Here is a 25,156-nt window from a genome sequence, read left to right as displayed (position 1 = left end):
CCGCTGTGTGAGTTCGTGAAGTGAGTTACAGAATCACAGGGCTGTTTTAAAGGCTCACTACAAAACACTGAAATTAATCAAGAAAATTTTTTATCTGTTTATTTCTTGAGGTTGATAAAAGAAGATAAAAAAAAAATGATAAAAGAAGCTTCGTAATCTCTGGACCAAAATGTCAATCTCGTTAGAATATTTTATTCCATCCTGTTAACTAACTGTCAACTATCGCGTGTACTGTCAAGTGATCTGTTAAGTAATATGGTCTACACTCTGCCGTCTATGGTTAAGTTTGTAAACTAAAAATTATGCCAAAATTGACACATATTATAACCGCTGCTGAAAGTTAGACTTTTAATATTGCTAGATCATTACGATTTTCTATAAATCTGAAATTGTTTTCTAAACTATCAAAATGGTGAAACTTACCATTGAATTGATTCAAAGTTCCATGCAATATATGAATCCGTGTCGGGATCGTGAGTTGGACCTAAGAGGTTAGAATTTTGCAATATATTTTTGTTATTTTAAATACATATTTAAAATAAAATAGCTATAGTTTTTTTTACTTTCCCCTGTTTTAATTATATAATGTGCCATACAGTTGATCTAGATATTTTAGTAGTTAGTTAGTTTATTTATGTTGGTGGTTGAATCCTCAAGCTTGAGTCAGTTTTAAAGAATATCCGAGTAATTTTGTTTGTATTGTCGTTCAATACAAACAGTTTACTGTTCTTATATATATATCATATATATACATCAGAACCTAATCTCAAGATTTAAAAATTCCTTTTCAGGTTACAAAATACCTCAAATTGAAAATATGGGCGCTACTCTCGACCAGTTTGATACAATAGATTATTCTGAAAATGATATTCGCAAATTGGATGGGTTTCCTTTATTAAAGAGACTAAAATGCATGTTCTTTAATAATAATAGAATTGTGTAAGTACTTTTTGGTACTCTAGCAATTTCCCTGACATTTTTTCTTACTTAAGTGTTATAACATTGTACTTTATTTTACTATCATACTGTGTAAGCTTACTTTTCCTATGTTCATTGGTGATGTTCTTGCTATCCTAAAATGTATACTACTATATTGTGGCAAAACTGTTTTGCATACATTAGCATGTCTAACCTTATAATTTTCACACCTAGTTTTAGGCAATAATATTAAATAACATTAAACATTTCAGACGAATTGGAGAAAATCTAGAACAGTATTTACCAAACTTGGATACACTTATCTTAACAAACAATAATATAGCTGAGCTTGGTGATCTTGATCCATTGGCTTCACTGTCAAAACTAAAGACATTGTCTTTGATGCATAACCCAGTTGCAAATAAACAACATTATAGGTAAGATCTACTTAATAAAGTGGTAACATATTGAACACTGATCAAAACAAACACTTAAATGACAAAATAAAGTATTTAGTAAAACTGTTCTTAAAATTTCAGAGCCTATATTGCTTATAAACTGCCAGGACTAAAATTATTAGACTTCAGAAAAATAAAGCAGAAGGAAAGGGAAGAGGCAAATAATCTGTTTAAGAGCAAGAAAGGAAAGGAAATGCAGAAAGAAATTATAAGAAAAGCAAAGACCTTCGTTCCTGGAGGCAATATGCCAGATCCTAAAGTCACAAGTGTGTATTTACCAGTTACTGTAACTATGCAAATGGAGAAATACTTTCTGTTTCACATATAATTAATTTAAATTAAATTATTTATCTTACATAGAATAATAAAAATTTGATGTACATGTTTTATATCTACATAAATTCTTAACTTACATAACAATTTTCTTAATCTCTAGGTCTTACACCTCAAGAAATTCACAAGATACGAGAGGCTATAAAGAATGCTTCATCCCTCCAAGAAGTGGAGCGGTTGACAAGGATGTTGCAAGCTGGTCAAATACCAGGACAGAAACCTCTACAACCTCAAACTCAGACCAATGGACAAGGTAATATAGGATTATCTACTATATTCATTTTGTTCTGTGTTTTAAGCCCATCTCTATGATGTATTTATTCCCGTAGAAGCTGAAACCAAAAGCAGTTTGTCCCAAATTTATGTCACTTTCTAGCTCTAAAAGTTTAATTAAGCACTTTTTATTGAAATTATATTAGCAGCAATAGCAAAAAAAATTAGCCTCTTGCACTATTCTTTATTACTTGGTTATGCCTATTTGCTGCAGGAAATATGATTTGACTGTATATTTTTTAAATTTTAATACACATCGCCACACAAAATCATTGGATTTGATGTGGCTTGTATTCATTTTTACATACCCATTTTAACCCAATTTTTATTTTAAACTGTAATTAGACAATTAATTTATTATAATAGTAATTTGCAATTTTTTTGTTCTGGCCTTTACAATGTTATTAATATATTCTTTTGCCAGCTAGCAGTCCAAAACGGAAAGATAAGACTTTTTATCTGAATACTAATTATTTGATCCTATTTTTCAGAAGTGGAAGAGGAGATGGAGACCAATCAAAATGGCCGATAGGTTGTAAGGTTTTGTATAGTTTAGATATTAAGTTATATAAGGGACAGATACTAAACTTGGTCTTGCAAGCTGATTGAAACAGGTTATTATGCGAAAAGAGAACATACTACACTAGATCCTTAACATCTTGAAACTACCCCTTTTTAATAAAAAGTTTTTTAACAATGCTTTTTCTTTTATTTATACAACCAATGGTAAATAAATTTTATTAAGACTACTAAGCAAGTGAAGATAAATAAAACTTGAAAATATTTATGTAGTAAAGTTATGATAATTTTCACCTATGTAAGTGAATGATTTAAGGAATTGGTGCAAGATGAGCACCGATTCCTGGTTTGAATGAAGCTCTTATCCGATTTTCGAAATTCGAATTGGCAGAAGCGGACTGTTTGGGGTATTTGTTGTGTATCTCCGAGGGAGTCAGTATGGAATAAGTTTAAGAATTAAATATTCTAACGCTATCTGGTCAATATATTCTTGAAGCCTTGTTGTTTGTTCAAAAAAATATAAACGATTTTAAAACAGATGGTGACTTTCACCGGTATAATACGCGAAATAAAACTAATTTGAATGTACGACCAACCAGGCTCCAGAAGATAAACCACTCCTTGTATGGAATAAAGTATTAGTTTTTACAACAAACTCCCTTTTTATAAATTTGACGAATACTTAAATGATCCTAATCCTTGGGATTGATTTGACCCAGTTCAAACAATTTGTATAACTCAATACTTGGCGATTAAAAAGAGTGGCGGAAAGTTTCTTGCCAGTTCTTCTTACCCGCTCTACGCCTTTGAATTGCGAACTGGTAGTAAATTTACAATTAATTTAACTTCTTTTTGACGTTCATAAGTGTCAAAAAGAACTTGTTTACCTATTTTAATAAAGATATTTTGAGTTTGAATCAGAAGAAACGCAGAAACAATTACCTATGCCAGGCTTGAGAGAAACCTATAGAAACTTCATAACCGCTACTACGTATAGCCCAGTTGCTTAAGAGATTGTATAAGCTGATTCCAGATTCGGGGATCGGTTACGCAAGTACATAATTATTGTTTTGGTGATAAATCTGACTTAAGAAAAAAAGAATGTCCTCATAAAAATTTGATTAGGTATAAGAATTTATTTAGCATATTAGGACCTAATCAGACACGAGACAGTCGACTTACGATCACTTAAATACAATCTGATCCGTACTTTATGCCGTTGCTATGATCAATATCTAAATTTAAGTAAATAGCCTTTTGTAAAATATATTAATTTTACAAAAAAATCAATATCACAATATTAAACAAAAAGGGGTCTCCAAAATGGCCGATTTGTAGGCGTCCACAGATTCTTCAGGTGATGATAATCTCTGACCACGCAATTTATTCTTTATTTTAGGGAAAGTATAGAAATCATTAGGGCTTAGGTCGGGGCTGTACGGCGGATGGTCTAATAATTATATGTTTTCTTGCTCTAAAAACTCTTTTATTCTGTGCGCGGTGTGAGAACTCGCATTGTCGTGATGGAGGATGATGCGGCGGTTGCAGTTCTCTTTACGGAGTTCAGAAACGACCTGTGGCAAACAAATGCTAGCATACCATTCTGCATTAACCGTTCTCTGTGTAACTTGAGGTCCCTCAAGAGGAATAGTCGCAACATTGCCGGTTTTTGAGACAAACGTGGCCACCATTTTTTTTTGCAACACTCCGTGAACGAACAATTTTCGTTCGCTTTAACTCATTTTCGAACACCCAAACTCGTGACTGGTTTTTTGTTTCGGGTTCATACGCGTATATCCAGGATTCGTCACCTGATACGATGTTGTATACAGCATTTGAGGATCCTGCGTGGAATCTTTCGAGAGTTCTGACGCACCAAGTAACGCGAGCCGCTTTTTGCTCTTCACAGAGCGAATGCGGTATCCATCGGGAAAACAACTTTTTTACACCTAATTGTTCATGCAAGATTATTTGTATTTGACTCATGCCAATGTCTAAAGTTGCCTGAATTTCGCGGTACACATGTCGATCTTCCTCAATCAGTTTACGCACAGCATCAACGTTTTCTTGGGTGACTGCAGTTGTTGGACGACCTTGACGGGGATCATCATCACTGAGCTTGACACGTCCATGTTGAAATTCAGCAAACCAGCGATAAATTGTGGTTTTGGATGGGACTTCATCATCAAATGCAGAAATCATCCGGTCAACCCACTGATTTTGTGATAAACCACTTCGAAAGTCATAATAAATCATCGCTCTTGAATTCTCAATTCCATTTTCTCAACGACTAAACAAGTTTGACAAAACTTTGTGACAAGACCGAGAATCTTTTTTAAAAGAAAGGAGGAGAAGGAGTTTTCAATTAAAAAGATTTAAATATGACAGGAACAGTGGTATTATTCCATTCCCGATACCTTTATTGCAGCCCTCGTATCCTTAGGGAGCGTTCAAGTATTACGTCTCGCATTTTTTGGAGATTATTGACACCCCTCCCCCCCCTGTAACGCGCCGTAACTATTTTCTGTACCCAATAGTAATACGTTTGTGACCACCTAGTGACTCTTTATACATACACCATTACGTGGTGTAAAGTACTGGAAAGTCGAAATCCCCAGCTCCCATCGTAACGTTTTACAAAAGGATACCAAAAAATTCGTTACGTAATGCTTGAACGCTCCCTTAGTGATCTAAATAACTGTTGGCGTGATGTGCGATTCAGGGTTCGACCTCAACAATATTTGTAGCTGAAGATCCGTGTCGTCACAAATTTTTCACTTAGCGGGGTTTCTTACAAATTTATAAATAAATGAGGCGTCGTCCCGCCTTTATAAGAAATACCTAAATATAGCAATCGATTTTCTGACAGTCAACCGGATAAAATAGGCACCTCCTTACGTCTTCGTCACAATGAGAGTCCATTAGACACAATAGCAGAGATATCAATTACAAATCGGGGTTCTAAAGTTAATGGAGCTTTTCATGAACACATCAATCAAATGATAGTATATAAGATGGCAAATAATATTTTCAGAAGTATTATAGATCCAGCCCTTGACATTGATTATCGTCAGGGTAAGTTGTTTATTTTTTTTAATTAGAGAGAAAATATTTTTTACGTCAGTAAAGGCTTCGTGATTAATTTAATTACTGTCTTCATGTAACTCCTGTCATGGCACCCAAAAAAAACTGTTGCTGCACATAAGTAAAAAGTCTATAAAATATTAAATAAATCGCCGCCATTACCGGACTTCATTATTACAATGTGTCGAACAAAAACAAAACATCAAAATTACTTAACTAAACTTAATCGCCTATCGGCTAGGTTGATCAATTTAAATGATTTTAATTTTATTTACATAAATTCACAGTATCAAGCCTAATTATTCCCCCCTTAATTATATTTAAAAAAATATTCAAATATCCACGTTGTAACGTTCTTAACTCTTTTGGGTCACAGTCAAATGTTTAGTAAAAAAGGTGCGTGCGAACAAAGTACACAAGTCAGAAGTGAAACTTCTTTGGCAAACTAATTTTTAACTCGTGTTTATATTTTTTACAAATTTAAAACTTTAGATTTCCGAGTCTTAGAGGGAGGGAAAAAGGAAGATATGTTACGAATTTAATTGTTATTAAAATATTAAAAGTGTCGAAAATAAATACAAATAATAAATTTAATTTTTTAAATTTATCTCTACATTTGAGATTTAAATAAATTATTTTTCATAAAATACTAATATTTCATAAATTCTCTTTACGAAATTTAAATTTTATAGAATTTCTATATTCACCCTTCTCACTCTCTCTCAATCGGTGTCAATCGCTCTCTCCCTTGTCTTCCACAAAGACGCTGCACATATTCGTGACGTTCTTAAAAAAAATTCCCTCATGCGCCTAAAGAATTTGCACTTCAAAAATCCTGATCGCTTTCCTGAAATTTTAATCTCAAAAACTATATTTCCAGTAATAATCATTAAAGTAAATACACAGTTTTAATTATTCCCCTCAAATGTACCCCTTTATTCATACAAAATAATCAATCCAATTGCCACGTTGTAAAGTACTTAACTGTCTCTTTGCGTCACAGCATAAACACCATTTGTCTGAAAGAGACGAAAGAGTACTTCAGTAATATGAGCGCTGGACTGATTTAGTCTTTATGAATAACTAGCTGACCCGGCTAACTTCGTTCCGCCTTAATAATAATATCGTTGTTACTTTAGTTAAACTTATTTTAGGATTTCATTAAGGTGATAACTTTTTTTGCAAATAGAGAAATGTTTTATTGCTTGCCATTGCAAAAGAAGAATGGCAGTTTTACACATTAGGCCTCTTCTCTCTATCGCCAATATTGCGATACTGCATGTTAAAGCACTTTCTGCTTTACAACATTTTTTGATGAGGTAACACATGCTTTCGATCAAGATCAAAGACTGGTTATGCATCTCCTCATTTACCTCAAGTTCGGAATTTCTTGAAGTGACACGAATTCGACGCGATTGCGTAGTTTTGTCAACAAAAGTCGCCACATGCCGTGTGCATTCGTAAAATTAACTAATTTATTTATTGTTATTCGATAACTTATCCGATATTTTATTACTTATTCTGCTATTCGGAGTGGAGAAAAATCCATCAAAAAAGACATAACTAACATCGGTCCAGCCGATCTCGAGTTATAAGTGTTGTAACAAACACGACTTTCTTTTATATATATAGATGGGGTAAAGTACTTACACCAACAAAATCAAATTTCTATCAAACAAAATCCTGAACACTTTTCCTATAATTTTTTTATCTCAAAACTATTTTCAGATGCGAAACAGTTTCCTACTATTCGAAGTTTTCGCTGCGTCAATACTTCTCATTCCGTTTTGGACGGTGGCTTTAAAGAAAACCTCAAATGTTGATGAGTATACAATGGAAAATCAAAGAACTCACATGAGGCAGAACTACGTTCTTCGAGGGTCAGACGATAATCGTGATGATAATTTTGGTATAGCCTATGCGAGATCATATAACTCGGAGAGATCCGACGAATTGCCTGCTCTTATTGTCGACTATGCTAATATGATACGGAATGATATCGTACTCTTGGACAATTCCGTAGAAACAAGAACAAGAAAACGCGGGAATGTTAAAGTCGAGAACTATGTGAGTATTTATTTAAAAATAATAAAATAAAATACATATGTTCATTATGGAATATAAGATACAGGTATCACTTATTCCACGTCATTAAATTTGTCTCGGTGACAATTATTATTCTCTTGTGTTCCAGCCTCAGATGATATTTTTATAGTCACTCTTCTCTGATAGTCTGTGCCTGATACATATACTAGTCGATTTTTATCAATGATTAAATTATTTGTTTTACCGACCACATAACCTCAAGGAGGTGATTAATAATTTGATTTAAATACTGATACAATCTCATTTGATATTTTTATGATACACTATATTTATATATAATAAACTAATTTTATATATTCTCGTCTGGTAAATTTATAAACTAATTTGAATTAGGAATAAAATATTATCTCTATCTTTATATATATTATTCTTCTGTGAGTGTGTATGTCACTGAACTTCTCTCAAACGACTGGACCGATTTTGATGAAATTTTTTGTGTGTGTTCAAGGGGATCTGGGAATGGTTTAGATTCACAAATCAGCCCGCCAGATGGCGCTGCAGTCGGTACTTTCATACTTTGCTTTACTAATTGCTTGAAATATCATGCAGGACAACGTCTGTCGGGTCCACTAGTATATACATAAAATTCTCGTGTCACAATGTTCGTTCCCATACTCCTCCGAAACGGCCCGACTGATTCTCATGAAATTTTTTATGCCTATTCAGTAAGTCTGAGAATCGGCTACTATCTATCTTTCAAAACCCTAAGTGATAAGGGGTGTCCACCCCTCCAAGATCAACCAATATTTTTTATAATATTAGATAGTTATTTTTATTGAACTAAAAAAACGTTTCCTAGAAATAATATACATGGCAAGACAACGTTTGCCGGGTCAGCTAGTATTTGTATAAAATTACATTTTCTAGCTTTCGATCAAGCGCCTACGTAAATTTAGACATATTTTTTAATATTTCAGAATGGTGACCATCAGACACCTTGTAGCTGCGAGCAGGAGAGCGTATGTATTATTTATAGAAAATATGTCTGTAATCTAATATATAAAATTCTCGTGTCGTGGTTAAACTCCTCCGAAACGGCTTGACAGATTCTCATGAAATTTTGTGTGCATATTGGGTATGTCTGAGAATCTGACAACATCTATTTTTCATCCCCCTAAATGTTAAGGGTGGTCACACCCCTAAATTTTTAAATTTATTTTTTAGACCAAACTTTTTGTTTTTACTTTTTTATGATACAGCATTCAAAAATACATACAACCCTTAATTGTCATCCCTCTACCATCAAAGCCTATTTTTTATTGAACTAAAAAAAATTTTTCCTAAAAATAATATACCTGTACGGCAAAACGACGTTTGCCGGATCAGCTAGTGTATTTATGTATTTTTAACCCTTTTAATTATTTTATTTCATAGGGAGACGTTTTAATTCTTGGTGAAGACTACGTCCCAAGTTATATTGAAACTATAAAATGCAATACAGGACTTTGTTCGCCACCCTACAGCTGCCAAAGACGTGTGTATAATGTAAGTGTATTAAGAAAGACGTGTGTATAATGTACGTTTATTAAGAAAGTATTTTAACGTTAAAATATAACCGACTTTAAAAATCCACAAAAATCAAATAACAATATTTTTTATTTATATATATTGATTGGATTCTACTAAGGGAAATAATTATATACTTTGTTAATAAGTTAATTCATATCAAGTTATGAAGATGCTATTTGACGAATTTTTGAAATTCGATCAGTGTGGTCCACAGATCAAAGAGTAATACGTACAAAAAAAAATCAATTATTTATTCCTATGGGTTTTTGAAGAAAATTTCAACACGTTTATCACAATTTTATCTTTTGACCTACTTAATTACGATATACGTAATGATGAGTTATAATCAGATGATGTATTTTAATTACGAACTCGTTCTATTCATGTACCTAGGTACCTTTAAAATAATATAATTTTTAAATGCACCATTAAATCGAATCAGCCAGTCTTAAGACCGGAAGCCCGATTCTACCTATAAAGTAAAAATATCTAGGAAAGCGATATCAATAGTAATTACGTCTTATGAAATGTTGCCTTTATATAAATGATTAATTCATGTTACAGATAACTGTTTTAAAGAGAAAGAAATATGGCGAAAATTCAATGGAAGAACTGCCTGATGATTTGAGAAAACGATGGATTGCTGTCAAGAAACCCGTATCTGTTGCCTGCCTTTGTACTGTGGATATTCGAGAACACTATTAAATTATGTACAAGGTTAAAGACTATAAATAAATAAAAGGTTATCATTATATTCGCATTTAATTCGATGTTTCCTTTTAAAGAAATATAACAAACTTAAAGTAAGACATTGAACCTATGAATTGTGTGTTAACAAGTGTAGTGAAATTATAAAATTACTCAATTTATCGTATAAGAATCTAATCTTGAGTTAATAATAATAATCAATCATCCTAATCTTAAAAGACAAACGTCAGAGACAAGTCAAAACACTAAAATAATGTCGGTCCGTCAAAAACACGTCGGATTGGAACACATTAATTCAAACTTGCTTAAGATATCAACCATATTTCCCATAGACAATATCATTCCATACCATCCAACTTATGATCTATTTCCTAACTTAATATTAATAAATGTTAAATTTATGATTTATTCGGTTCAAATTGCAATAGTTTTGAAGACACAGAAAAATATACACGTAAGGGGATATACATACTAGCGTGTTAGAATATGAAATAAAAGATCCATAGCACATTACAAATATTTTATATTAAACAGTAATTATTAAATAATTTATTACTAAATGAAAACGTCACAATTCATTTGCTTTAAATATCGATCCGGAAAAATCTCAAAAAAGATGATTCGGTTTAACATCATACGACTTTTTACTTGCTTTAATAAATGTACATTGATAGAGCAGAGGTAGCAAACCTCTTCACCAAAACTTGACGATACATCTACACGTATACTCTGTGATATTTATACATGGTCTGTGTGATGACTTAGTCTATGGAAATTCTATACGTTATAGTCTGTGGTATGATGGACCGTTTCATGTGCGCCCGGTGTCGGGACCTCAGATAGTTGTGGAATTATGTGCGCTATAGCTACCCGAGCTTCGTTGAGCATTCCCATTTCCCGACGCAATACTTCCTCGGTCACCGTATGGATTGATTTGAATTTAATATTAATACCGTGTGTTTTGTATACGTGATTATTTAAGTTAACCTTATAACTAAATGCGACGTTGCATACCTGGAATAGAAAATTAATAAAAATAATAGGCAGACATTACAAAAATATAATACGAATTATCGAATATTGAATTCACAGAAACGATAAAGCATCTATAATAAAAAAAATCTGGAAGCTTCGAAGATATAACGAAAAATAAACAATAGGTTATATTTTGACACATTGTTATTAATCAAAATCTCAATTCAAATGACACAAGCGACACGTTCCTTTAATCCAAAATTTCTTTAAGCAAAATGCACTTTAATTTTGTATTTGGTTTAACATTCTAGAGAAACAGGATTATAAAATAGAATATTAATAATGACAAATAAAAAAAGAATATCTCTGTTTTATCGCTTATCAGGTCGCTTGCACTCAGCCTTTAGATTTATTACCGATTTATACATATATATATCAAATATTTATTGTAAAGTACAAGTACAGTTGTAAAAATTACCTCGCAACTATAAGGTCGTTCGCCAGTGTGCATCCGCTCATGATTCTGCAATTGATGCTTTGCGTTGAATGACATCGTGCAAGTGTTACATTTGTAGGGCTTATAGCCCGCGTGAATACGTAAATGGCGTGTTAAGTCGCATCGCTGGAAAAAATGGATAATTTATTAATCTTATTTAAAAGGATGGTAAACAAGTCCTCTAACCTAAAGGGGTTCTGCCAGTCTAACTACTGACTGGCCCGAAGTAGCTAAGATTGAGAAGTTGTACAGTACAAGGCCATTTATAAGTCGCATCGTGCTTTAGAAAGAGATACTCGCTTTGTAGAGCGTCATCTCTGTCACACGAAACACTAACAGTCCGGTATCTATTAGGCCACGTTCTCACGACGATTATTTTCCCGTATACCGTATACGAGATTTTATCGAATAGGTGAAAATATAATATATATGAAAACTTAAATATTGTTTACACGGCGTTCATACGGGAAAATCCCGTGTTCGAGAAATATATTTTACCGTATACCGTGCGAAAATGTCGCCGGAAACGCCGCGTCTTTAAATGTAAAATTAGAAGCATTAAGCATTTAATATGTACTTCTTTTTGACGTTCATAATTATTGTACATCGTGTTAACTAAATGAATAAATGATTTTGACTTTTGGTTACACTTACCGCAATAAACTTCTTAGAACATAAATCGCACTGGTATGGCCTTTCTCCTTTGTGAATCAAATTATGTCTGCAATAGAAAAGACGATATTTTAATTTTTTTAGAACTAGCCTTAGACTATAGCCAAATTGTAATATTCCTTAGATTTATTGTATTTCAAGGCAACTTCGTGATCAGTTCTATGTCCTTAGGAAGCCGTAAGAGTTATTATTTCACTGGAATCGAATTCAGGATAAGCTATATTTATTGTTTGTTATCTCAAGAAACACACCAAAATATAACGGCTGCTAATTAATGAAGGTTCTTGTCATGTGTCAATGTCAAGAATTGTCATTCTTGAATAATTTTCCGCGCTTCCGCTCATCATACGTTGCCGCGCTTTACAAATTATGACTAAGTATTTCAGCTGTACCACATTCGAAATATTATTAAATTAACCCAGCCAGAATGTTCTAGTCTACAAATAAAATCAAATTGAAAGAAAAATTCAAGTATTACGTAACGAATACAGGGGGGGTTTCCCCTTTTGTAAAACGTTATGATGTGGGGCGGGGATCAATAACGCGGTTTTTTTTTACATGGGGGGGGGGGGGGGGTTGTCAATAATCTCCAAAAATAGCGTGACGCTCCCTAACCTAACCTAAATTAAAAAAAAAAACCTCAAATAGATAAACTCTTTCTGTTTTCTAAACATTCTATATATGGTTACCTGAGTAAAGATTTCTGTGTGTAAAACCCAGCTCCACACACTTCGCAGATGTGGTCTTTGATACCGGAATGCTTTTTAATATGCGAAACCAAGTTTGCTTTGAGTGAGAATGTTCTATCGCACTGTGTACAGTTGAATTTCTTTTTTTCTGAAAAGAGGAAAAGTTTCTTATCATAAACAGGTAGTTTGTGAGCTAATTGGTGTCATCACTAAACCGATTTTGAATGTTCTTTTACCAATAGTAAAAGCCATGTTGTGTCGTTGCCTATATATTAATCCATACAATTAAACGACTTCTTCGTAGTCGGAGTTGTAAGTAAGATGGAGAGCAAACGGTGGTATGAGAAGTATGAGAAACATATTGAGTTCTAGAGAAAAGTTTTAGAGCTAATAATGTCAACAAGAAGGTTTCACTTCGATAGATTACAATCTACCGAATAATAATACGTTAAATTGTAAGCAGTACGTTGAGTTCACAATCTTCCGACAGTTCACAATCTCGCGAGATAGATTACAATCTAACGGTGTTTAGAATTTTACATTTTGTTGACATATACAAAATTAGCTAAACTGGTAACCACAATATACAGTATTTACAGTACTATAATTATTAAAAGTTGGTTGGAGAAAGGACTTGTATTTTTTTATAACAAAAACTAGTAATAGTTTTCTTCTGATCGGTTTCTGTGACACAAAAGCTAATGTGTTCAGTTGTCAACAAACAAATCTAGTAATTATAAAGTTTATATTTAATATGTAGAATAGTTTTAATTATTATAAATCAAAAGTCAATTTTATTGCATCAATACCATAGAAAAACTGCTAACACTATGTTTCAATCTTACCAACAAACTTGTATCCAGAGCAAGTAAAAAATTTAAAAGTTTTACCTTCATGTGTTAACATATGATTTCCTAACGTAAATGTTAAAATGCCACAAACGGGGCACACCATTTTTTCTCTCTGTTTTCCAGGAGTTGCATCTCTTGAAACACGAACAGTTCTCTGTTTATCTACATTCGAGTTTGGTTTAACTATTGTTGCATCTTTCGGTCTCTTCAATAGTATTGGTGGACCTGTTGCTCCATTTTTGAGAATTGGAACTGAAAATTTAATTAATTCTTCAGAAATAAATAGAGATAGAGAGAGAAGATAATTTCAATTTCAATTACATATTAGTATATTAATAATAATTAAATTTAATGTATCCTTTATTAGTTTAGTTTGTTTTTTTTGTTCCTGTTTAGTTTCTTTTTCTTTACAAGTATATGTAATACATGTATTTTTGCACTTTTTGCCTACCTCATGTAATTTAATACATTTTCTTTTTTTCTTTTCTCACAGTGGTTGCCTGGAAGAGATCGCTCGAAAGCGATAAGGCCGCCAGTTGCCTTTCCTTTACTTGTAATTTTGTTATTTTTTTTTTATATATATAATTAAGCAACAAAGTGTTAATAAATAAATAAATAATAATTAAAAAGTCGCTTTAATTTTTATTTAAACTATGTATAAGTCTGTTTTCAATCCGTTTATTTTCATTTATATGACGTAATCATACATTTAGATGACGGAATACAATATTCTGTAAGACAAAGGACCAATTGATTCTAAATAAATCATCAAAAAACCGAAAACAAACTAAAAAATATAAATATTTTGAATAAATAGTTCAGCTGAAATTTTATAATGACTAATTAAGTTAATACTGATACTTACAACATGTAATTGTTGTAGTTCTTTTGTTGTCACCGTCAATATGTGTATTTTTCACTTGTTTTACCACCTTTACTTTTCTTATAATTGTTTTTTTGCCTTTAGTATTAAATACTTTTATATCACATAACTTTGGTTTCTTAAATTTACTTTTTGATTTCTCTAAAGGTGGTAAATAATCATCATCTTCATCATTATCAATACCATAATCAGTGAAGAAATCATTCTGAAACAGATGAGACAATCTTATTCTAGAACTGACAAAGCAGAGTGATAAAATGACATTGTATTAAACACATACTGTTAAAAAAATTGCAAATGTTACATACATTTGATACCTCAACAATTTTTTATGTTACATATATTGCAATTGCAACTTTAGTTTAGTCAAATTTCATATTAAAGAAAAAGTTATGGTAAATATTCCGTATCGCGGCACCAGCGATTTTGAGGCTGATTTTTTTTATGACTTCATCATGAGCTCTCAGCACCATACCTAGTGTTGTTATGATGGCGCATGACTTTTTTTGCCAAAAAAAACAATCAAAAAGTACCCAAAACAGAATCAGAGCACCCCACTATCCACATTATCTTGTCTGCCTTACCCCTAGAGTGTATATAAATAGTCGGAGACGCGGAGGAAGAGCAGCCCCCACCCGCTGTAACAAAGCACAGGCATAAAATACCTGTGCTTTGGTACCCAAGGGCGGAGGGACTGCATTTCTCGCAGCGCCGGAGCTGTCCAAAAAACCTATTATTAATATTGTTCGGTTAGGTTAGGTTAGTATACATATTTTTTAAATAAATTGAATTTTTTTTTCATGCGCCATCATAACAATACTAGTAATGATGTTTACAGATCATAACGCGACTGTAAAAAAAAATCAGCCTCAAAATCGCTGGTGCCGCGATACGGAATATTTACCAAAGTTATTTACATGAACTGGGGTGTATGTAGAAAGTCGAAAACTAAATTTGTATGGAAATGACAGTTCGTGTCGAAAAGTTTTCATACAAATTTAGTGTTTGACTTTCTACATTAACTACTGTTAAGGCATCTTGACTAAGGCCCCTGTATGTGTTTCAAGATATACAACTCCCAGAAAACAAAAAGAAAAAAATGTTGTGACCCGTTTGTGGCATTTTAATGTTTACATTAAATGCATATTTTGACCCATGAAGGTAGGACTTTTTTTTAAATTTCCTTGCCATGACTAAAAACAAGAAGTTGGATTTTGATGTTTTGGGTGACAACAATATTATTTTTTACTATTTGTTTCATAGACAATTTAATGATTTGAAACATAATTTAAAATGTGAGGCTCAAATTCAATAATACTTACATCAAAATCTGTATTTTCTACTTTGAATTTTTTATCATTCTCTACCTTCCTTATAACTGTGTTTGCAATTATAATATCTTTACCATCAACCGGCTCTGCATTAGGAACACAATTTGGTGCAAGGACATCTATTTCCACCTCCATTCCTGGCTCTGATTTAACAAGCGGTCCAATCTCATCTTTGATATCAGTAAGGGAATTAAATGCTATTTTCTTTGTGTTTGCAGTTGGTTTTAAACTATGGATAATTTTTCTCATTTTTCTGTCAGACCTAGAAATAAAAAAATATTTAGTTATTTTTTTATAATTACAGCTTTTTACAATAACAAATTCTTTAATACCTTTCCGCAACAGTTTTAAGTAGATATGCTTTTTCCAAAGTGGTGCAACATTTAAGACATATTTTTTCAGGAAGGCCATCAGTTGGTAATACCTAAAAAGAAATGTTTTCATACATTTAAAATTAACTATAAAATACAAGTAATTTAATCTATACTAATATTATAAAGAGGAAACATTTGAATTTTTGTATGTATGATTGTAACATTTTCACACAAAAATTCAGGTCCAATTTCAAAAATTATTTCACCATAAGAAAGCTGCATCTTCACTCACTAACATAGGCTATATATTTTTTTTTAAATCCCTAATAAAAATGCATAGTATGATCAAAAATCTGCCATTGCGTGTGTTGTGGTAACTATTGATAATAGAACAAAAAACAATTTTACAGTATTATAGAATGTATCAATACCAATAAAAAGAATGTTTACCCGTACCATTTACCCTTTAGCCCATACCCAACCCATAGGGCAAATTGTATTTTGGCCTATTCCAAGTTGGAACTCCTAAACATTAAATTATTTTGCTGCCACAAAACAAAACTATGTCAAATGTTGTGCATAGGGAAGTTCTAAGACATAGTTTAGTTCCATAAATAAATATCTTCTCTAATATTATAGAATAAATTTAAGCATTTAACAGTTTTGTTTTTAATTATAACAATTTATCAAGCTAATCATTCCTGGACTGATTAAAAAAAAAATATTGAAATCAAGAATTTTTCAATACCTGTAGAGTATTTTTAAATATACTAATGTCTACGTAAATGATGTTACAAATTAAAAAATATATAACATTTATATTTTTTGTTAAGTAAAATCTGTATATTGATTAGATTATGAATTTAAGTATTTCTGTATCTAATAATTTGAAAGAAGTAATTAAAAACTAAGTAAAATAAAACTTTTATCATAACAAAAATATATCTATAGTCCGACTTAGTAGACTATCCACTACGCGAGTGAAACCGCGGGGCAGTTACTTATATTTCAGTAAATTTCAATCAACATATACAATGTAAATACATTATAAGTTATATCAAGAATGTAGGTTACAATGCGAAATCTATTACCATACGAGGAATTATTGTATATCATGGCAGCGTTCTTTAAATATAACATGCGAAACATACAAATAATAAATATTTATATATCGGTTCATAACAATAAAAGCCAAAAATCCTAAATAAAATAGGTAGGTCAGAATAACTTACTTTGACATTAGCAATTGCCGTCAACATTTCAGCATAATTTCCTGATAATTTGTATTTAAATAGTGGACACAGCGGTTTCTTTGTTGTTAAACATATTCTGCAAGATTTAAGATCAACGCCATCACTAGCGGGATCATACATTTCGATAAATTATTTGAAAAACCCGTAAAATAAAATCGTACATTAAATTGGCACATACACTGTAAACTCTTGACTTCACTAGAGGCAAAGATAGTAGAAGACCGAAAGATTAAAAGTAAATGTCAAAACGATATCTGTGACCAAAGAAATTGTGCCTATAGATGAGACAAATTAACTTATTTAAAGTTATTTAACTAGTAAATAAATATATTATAATATAATATTTAAAGACAAATTTCCCCCTATTCTGTGTTTCTATGGAGAGTTCTTAAAATATATTATTTTGATTCTTTTTACTTACGGATAATTTTTGTTTTCGACCATACCGCCTAGTCTTTCGTAAATTTTTTCCTTTATTTATATATTAAGTTCATTTATGTCTTTCGTAAAAAGATATAATTCAATGTAATCAAAGTCATAGATTAAGCGACTAAGATAAATTTTATAATCATCTAAACTTACATCGCATACATTATTTTTAACTCTGATTCATAAACATTTCCTAATTTTAATTTTACAGCATATTCATGTCCTCGTATAACATTAACGAATCAGTACTTAATTTCTTTCATAATATTAGAGGTACAACAGAGAACAACAAAAACAATTATGGAGTCAGTAAAAAATTTAATATTATAAATATACCTATTGTTCTCGATGCTTACCGATGTTAAGTTAATTAATTTCGTCTCTGAGCGTTGGTAAAGCAGTGGTAACATAATATCTAAGCACACCAAAAAGGTAAAGAACAAGTAGAATAAACTACCTATTACATAAGATGTTAATAATATATTAATTACTAGCCCCCACTGGGATTCCCTGTGTCGTGGGCCAGTTGTGTCTTTCATTTGACATACTTATCACTATAGGTAGGTAGGTACTTAAGGTAATAAAATCTACAATTTTACTACCTACTGTTCCACAAGAAGCAAAGTTTAGTTTTGAGCATTAGACAGCTTTAGAAAACGTTGCTTAAGATTCTTAGGAAATATATAAAGTTTAGAATCGAGAGTGAAAATTTTGTTTTTAAAATGTTAATGATGAAAAACGTTGGCCGAAGAAAGTACGTTTTATGTAGCTTTGCGTTGTGTATGATGGGGTGTGGTCAGTGTTTATTTCCAAAAAAGTATAACTGTTAAGTTTCATCATACAATTTTAAAGTTAAAAAAAGCGAAAAGGTTTCAGCTGGTTTCAGGATTGAAGACGATGCTGCTCCTAACTCCTCCCCACAGCGAGATGCAGCAAAATAATGTCGACTGGCATAATGCAGTAGGTATACGCTATCTTGATCGTATGAAAATCGGAAAGTTGTTTTAAGGCGTTTAATTCAACAAATTTCAATTAACAACCGTAGAAATTGAAATAAATTATAATTAATTCATTAGATTTAAAGATTTTTCTTGTACATTTTTCGTCTTAGAGTCGCACGCTGAAGGCCAACACTGCTATGCTCTATTAAATACTTGTACCTAATTATTGAATTCAGTCATTGCAGAGGTGAGAGCTGGAATAATCCCGAGACAAGTCAAAAGAGCTGCCTCACATATGGGAAATAGAACTTTAATCAGAATTATTGAAAAGTCATGATTTTTTCTTTGAACAGAACTTTAAAAAACTAATGGTGCTACTAATGATGATACGCTTGTTGCTTGCATACAATTTGTATATCTATTTCCTTGATATTTAATATACCGTCTTCGACATTGCTCACGTCGATAAAAAATTGTAGTCACAGAGGCTTTGACGATTTACACACACTAATAACAATTAACGATTAACAAATACCAGATCTAACATTTTAAACACATTTTGGCCACAGGGTGTACATGAAACCGACATTAACTATGTCTAACGACATTAACTAACAAAAATTTAATTACAATTATAACAACGCATTTATCTAACCTAATAGTGAAGGATAAAGATCACTTGGAAGAATGGGACTCTCGTCCTGTTCGGCACCGGGACCGGAACCGGGACCGGAACCGGGACCGGAACCGGGACCTTCCTCCAACGTTGGGTCTCCTTCGTCACCAGAGGTGTAGGTCACAGTGTACCTCACGCCATTTGGTGCCACCCACGAAAAAGAAACTTTGACCACTATAGCCTCCTCTTCGGGTCCTTCGTTTGTGAAGTCTCCTTCTTGTTCTTGTCTTGTGCCGTCTATTTGTTCATAACTGTTGAATGAAAGTATTTTTAATGCCTGAACGTTTTCCTTACATCGTTATTTTCTTAGTTTATTGAGATTCATTAAATAAATAAATAATAAAATTTGCGTGTACTAGTGTACACACGTTAGAAGTGAAACTTCTTTATGACCTTATTTTTCGAAAAATTATCTATATGCAACTAACTTTACAGAAATTGGTTAAATAAAGTTAAATTAGATAAAGTTTAACAAAAGGCTTTTAAAATCACAGACTTGAATACAAATAATACAATTATTTCATTTTACCTTATTACCACTAAGATTATTACAGAATTTCATAAATTGTAATATAATTTTTAGTATGATTGTTATAGTTATTATAAATTTTTGTTATTAATGGTTTAGAATCTCTTCGAATCAACCGTGGTAGGGACGAGAAAAAGACGCGCGTAACGGTCAAATGTGACGCGTAACCGAAACATGTGACGCGTAACCGAAAAATGTTACACTAAATTTTTTTCCAACCCCGATAAAGAAGTTTCACTTCAAAAAGTATTTTTTAACCAAACGGTCACGCTAGAGACGGTCATAACCATACCTATTACCTATGTAAACTAAAAAAGAAAAACTGATTTTTTTTTATAATATACGCGAGAATTTTTGAAGTGGAACTTCTTTATTGGGGTTGGAAAAAAATTTAGTATAACCTTTTTTCGTTACGCGTCACATTTTTCCGTGAAACTTCTTTATCGGGGTTAGAAAAAAATTTAGTGTAACATTTTTTCGTTACGCGCCATCTTTTGAAGTGAAACTTCTTTATCGACGTATGGGAGAAATTTTGTAGCAGGTTACGCGCCATGTTGCTGGTTGAAGTCAAACTTCTTTATCGGCGTTGGAAAAAAATTTACACACATATTTTGTCACATTTTTTGGTTACGCGCCATCTTTTTCTTGTCCCTACCACGGTTGATCCGAAGAGATTCGAAGCCATTAGTAACAAAAATATATAATAACGATAACAATGATAGTGATACTAATAATTCTATTACAATTAATGAATTCTGTAATAATCTTAGTACTACATAGTAGTACAGTAATAAGTTAAAATGAAATAATTGTATTTGTATTCATGTCTATGATAATAAAAGCCTTTTGTTAAACTTTATCTAATTTAACTTTATTTAACCAATTTCTGTAAAGTTGCATATTGAAGTTTCACTTCTTACGTGTGTACACCTAGTTCACGCACACATTTTTTTGTATACTGTACGTTTGAATATAATAGTTTTACTGTCGCCCAAAACGTCAAGTTATTTAAATAATGTTCTCGTTTAGATCCTTATAAGTTTAATTTAAATTCTACGTAATAAACTACTTAATTATTTCATGAACCAACCAGATCACCAAATTCTGATATTAATAAAATTCCTATTCAAGAATATTAAAGAAACTATCGACTATGACATTAGATTATTATTTAGGACACACAAATTTTATTTAAAGATTATACAATAAAAACGTCGAAAATGACATCATTATTAAATGTATACGTTTCTTATACCTGCATTATTCAACATAAAAACTTTTAGGTATATTGATTTGCATGATATATATGCAAATAACGAACAGGGTATTAAAATAATAAAGTTTGCCTTTTTCCCTTCTCGGCAACACCAGTAGAAGAAATACCTACGCAACGTAACACATAAAAACACAAATAGATAATAGAGAAATGTACTATAATCACTTATAACGTGCGAATCTGGCAAAAGAGCAAATTAATGCGAGAGTGTGTTTCATATCAAGAATGAGTGAGGGATTCAATACGTATTTAATTTAGTTTTTACCTTTAATTATCATAGAAGATAATGTTTCGTGCGTTTTTAGTTTTTCATAAACTATTTTTATGTCGTCGCGTACCTAGATTAGTTTTCGGCAGCCAGTTTTAGAGTCTTTTTTGACAGACATTTACAAACAATATTCGCTATTGATCTCTTTGGTGAATAAAACATTTACTAACAATATCAAATTCTGAATTCAAATAAATTTTAATGATTCGACTTTAAGAAGCCGTTTTAATCTCCGTTTGCAAAGACCATTAGACCATTTTGAATAGTTAACAAGCTAGAATATATAATGTTTAAAAGCACACCTCGAGATTAGATTCTATGAACGTAATTTGCAAATCTAGATCAAACATTATAGACCAAATAACCATATCTTTAAAAAAAAAACTCACTCGTATCTGTTTCCGAGTCCAATGTTATCTACGTCAATGCGCAAATTGAGTATTTCGGTAGGAGAATAGTAGTCATGTCTGGTTTTCCAGTATTTGGATGGTACGGCTGCTCCCGCCACTAATGCGATGACAACGGCCAGAACAATAATCTGTAATAAAATGTAGTGTTATTTATAGAAATATCCAACACTGTTCCACTTAAAAGAAGAATATTTTTTTTGAAAGAAGAACTAAAGTAACATGAAAACAAAAAAGTTTACAGTTCTAGAGATTAAATTTTTTTCAATATAAATAACACCAACTTCGAAAAGTTAAAGTTACAATATAATAATTTATGAGTCCTGAATTCTTTTCAAACTTAAATTTGTCGCAAGACGATCTTGACATGTTACAGTTTTTGAACGGAATCCGAACAAATATTATTTTAAATTAATAAACTTATACGTCGTCACAAAACTTATTTAATAATAATTTTAAAATATTTACCAACTTGTCTCATATTTGGTGATCTTCGGAGGTGAATATAAAACTATTCTATTTAGTCACCTCCTTTTATATCAAAAGTTGAGATTCATAACGTCCAAATCCCGTCACCTTTTGTTTTTTATAAATAACACATTGCTAACTGGTCAAGGTCAGCTTCTACGATGTCATAGTGCATAACATTTATTGTATGTTAAATAACGACATTCACCTAACTTAACGAGTACTAGCAATGCCCCGTGGCTTCACTCGCGTAGATACCGATCTTGTGGCAGTGGAAAGTCGGACTATAGATATATTTTTGCTATCATAAAAGTTTTATTTTAATTAGTTTTTAATAACTTTCATTCAGATTATTAGATTCACACTAACATTTGAGAGCCATCTGGGCTCATGGGCTGCGGTATTCCTCCTGGCCATTTGCCCAATAATTAAATACACACGAACATTCATAATCTAATCAATATACAGATTTTACTTTACAACGACTATTATCTAATGCATTTTTAATTTCGTAACATTATTTACTTAGAATTTCCGACATTAGTAAATTTAAGAATACTGTACAGTGTACAGGTATTGAGAAATTCTTGATTCTATTTGGGATCAAGAATTTTTCAATAGTTATGAAATAATTTTTTTAATCAGTCCAATTTTTAGTTTTATAAATTGTTAAAAATAAAAACAAAAATTCACAATGCAAAACTTTCTTCTATAATATTAGACAAGATATTTATTTGTAGAACTTCAGTGTCTTAGAACTTCCCTATACACAACATTTGACGATGTTTTGTTTCGTGGCAGCAAAATAATTTCATGTTTTTTAGGTCCGACTCGGGATAGGCCAACATACAATAGTCAATATAGTACGGGAGGTAGCAACGTTTGAAAAGAAAGAATTTCAGGTCAGCTGATTTTGTGATATGTCTTCCTTCTTGCACTTTCGGTTAGAGTCTGGGCAATCTGGCTGGCGGTAGCGGTTGCGTTCATTAGTGCGCATCCTATCTGTCCAGGTAATAATCCTGGATTTTAAAAGCATTTTAAGAAGCGTAATTTTTAATTTTTCCTTTTTAAATAAGTCTACCTGACATACTTTTTTTATTGCAAGACATTTTTCACATTGCTAACTATGTGCCAGACGCGATTTTAAGTTTTTTTTAAATTAAAATTTCAAAGTATTTTAGAATGTCTGTAATTTTAATATTATTTAAATATAAGAAAAACTAAAAATGAATTTGCCAGACATTAATTCAATTGTTAAGTCTTGAATTAAAATGAAAAAGTATTGCAGTATGATAAAGCATTGCATTTTAAGAAGCGTAATTTTTAATTTTTCCTTTTTAAATTAGTCTACCTGACATACTTTTTTTATTACCAGACATTTTTCAGACTTATTTAAAAACGAAAAATTAAAAATTACGCTTCTTAAAATGCTTTTAAAATCCAGGATGATTACCTGGACAGATAGGATGCACACTAATGAACGCAACTGCTACCGCCAGCCAGATTGCCCAGACTCTAACCGAAAGTGCAAGAAGGAAGACATATCACAAAATCAGCTGACCTGAAATTCTTTCTCGAAAACGTTGCTACCTACCGTACTAATAGCGGATAGCCGATGGGAAAAACATTATTTTTGTAGATATTGATACGTTCTAGGGATGTGAAAAAATAATCGATTATTAAAAAAATTGAATAAAATTGATTTTTATAAAAGTAAAAATCTATTTTTTACGCGATTTTTATATTTAAAATAATCGATTATTTTTATAATTGAAAATCAATCATAGTCGAGTTTTTATCTGCCACCTCCCGACATTATGTCTGGTATTTTATAACCCGGATATTCGATATACAACGATGTTTATAATGCGATACATTGAATCCGATTCTTTGAAGATATTGTATTAATATACTCGATGCATTGTTGTTTTTTTTGTAAAATATCGAAAGGATGATAAAGCCCAGTTAATTTTACTAAAAACTCAAGTTTGAATGGAACACTATAATTTAAAAGTAAAATAATTTTTTTCAGCAGCACAAGACTACGTACAATTAAAAAGACAACAAAAATACTGCAATGTGCTACTGAAAAGGCACAGACTCAGCATTTATCAAAATTCACCTAAAATCTACAAAACGAGATTAAGTTAATTTCGATTTTGATTATTCTTAAACGTTAATTTGGGTTTATAATTTCTATTGTTTATATTTAATTAAAAAAACCATGAAAAATAAAATATTTAGGGTGTTTATTTTGAAATTAATTCAAAAGTTTGGAAAAAGTCGATTAATAAAAAAAAACGATTATTTTTTTAAGAAAAATCGATTATTTATTAATCGATTTTTCATGCTAAAAAAATAATCGATTACTAAAAAATAGATTTTTTTATGCAGAATGTCACATCCCTAATTATTACGTTCTGTTTTTGTACATTTGATTGTTCTATCGTCAATTGTTTCCACAGCGCACGCCAAAACAGATTTTATGGAGAATTTTTTGACACCTTGGATTATGGGTATTATTGCATTTTTGGTAGGAGTCCCTATTTTTTTTAAATGATATATACGACTCATTAAATAAATTATTTATAAAGGTATTGAGATGACTAATTTATTTATATACATATTTTCTATCAGTAAGTACTGTAAATAATTGATAAAAAATCCACATCTAAATTATATCTAAACTAAACTCAAAAATTCACGTATTATCTATCTCTGTCCTTGTGACAGGCTTTGTCTAAATATTCATTATTTTCATTTGACTCGTATGTCAAAAGCGCAGATCGT

General features: G+C 31.5%; 3 protein-coding genes and 1 long non-coding RNA gene across 4 annotated transcripts; 2 read left to right on the top strand and 2 right to left on the bottom strand.

Annotated features, from left to right (window-relative positions):
* The first annotated feature begins 263 nt into the window (after positions 1-263).
* Positions 264-2,681, top strand: LOC125056163 (U2 small nuclear ribonucleoprotein A'). The gene is made up of 6 exons (XM_047659140.1): positions 264-491; positions 792-939; positions 1,191-1,355; positions 1,458-1,642; positions 1,813-1,962; positions 2,474-2,681. The coding sequence occupies exons 1-6, from the start codon at positions 410-412 to the stop codon at positions 2,512-2,514; spliced, it is 771 nt and encodes a 256-aa protein (XP_047515096.1). The 5' UTR covers positions 264-409; the 3' UTR covers positions 2,515-2,681.
* Positions 2,682-5,164: 2,483 nt separating this feature from the next.
* LOC125056050 (prothoracicotropic hormone-like) lies at positions 5,165-9,952 on the top strand. Its single transcript, XM_047658912.1, has 5 exons — positions 5,165-5,576; positions 7,314-7,652; positions 8,609-8,650; positions 9,066-9,176; positions 9,765-9,952. The coding sequence occupies exons 2-5, from the start codon at positions 7,314-7,316 to the stop codon at positions 9,903-9,905; spliced, it is 633 nt and encodes a 210-aa protein (XP_047514868.1). The 5' UTR covers positions 5,165-5,576; the 3' UTR covers positions 9,906-9,952.
* A 462-nt stretch (positions 9,953-10,414) lies between these two features.
* On the bottom strand, positions 10,415-17,589 carry LOC125055989 (zinc finger and SCAN domain-containing protein 12-like). Its single transcript, XM_047658793.1, has 9 exons — positions 17,352-17,589; positions 16,138-16,229; positions 15,797-16,067; positions 14,457-14,679; positions 13,631-13,843; positions 12,741-12,888; positions 12,034-12,100; positions 11,362-11,505; positions 10,415-10,922 (listed from the first exon to the last, which is right to left on the bottom strand). The coding sequence occupies exons 1-9, from the start codon at positions 17,490-17,492 to the stop codon at positions 10,686-10,688; spliced, it is 1,536 nt and encodes a 511-aa protein (XP_047514749.1). The 5' UTR covers positions 17,493-17,589; the 3' UTR covers positions 10,415-10,685.
* Positions 17,590-18,104: 515 nt separating this feature from the next.
* Positions 18,105-22,526, bottom strand: LOC125055990. Its single transcript, XR_007117976.1, has 3 exons — positions 22,371-22,526; positions 21,881-22,029; positions 18,105-19,669 (listed from the first exon to the last, which is right to left on the bottom strand). It is a non-coding gene; the product is annotated as an uncharacterized LOC125055990 (long non-coding RNA).
* Between the last annotated feature and the right edge of the window lie 2,630 nt (positions 22,527-25,156).

The sequence above is a fragment of the Pieris napi genome, chromosome 14, assembly GCF_905475465.1.
Source record: "Pieris napi chromosome 14, ilPieNapi1.2, whole genome shotgun sequence".
Taxonomy (NCBI): Eukaryota; Metazoa; Arthropoda; class Insecta; order Lepidoptera; family Pieridae; genus Pieris; species Pieris napi.
This window is presented reverse-complemented; position numbering and strand designations above follow the sequence as displayed.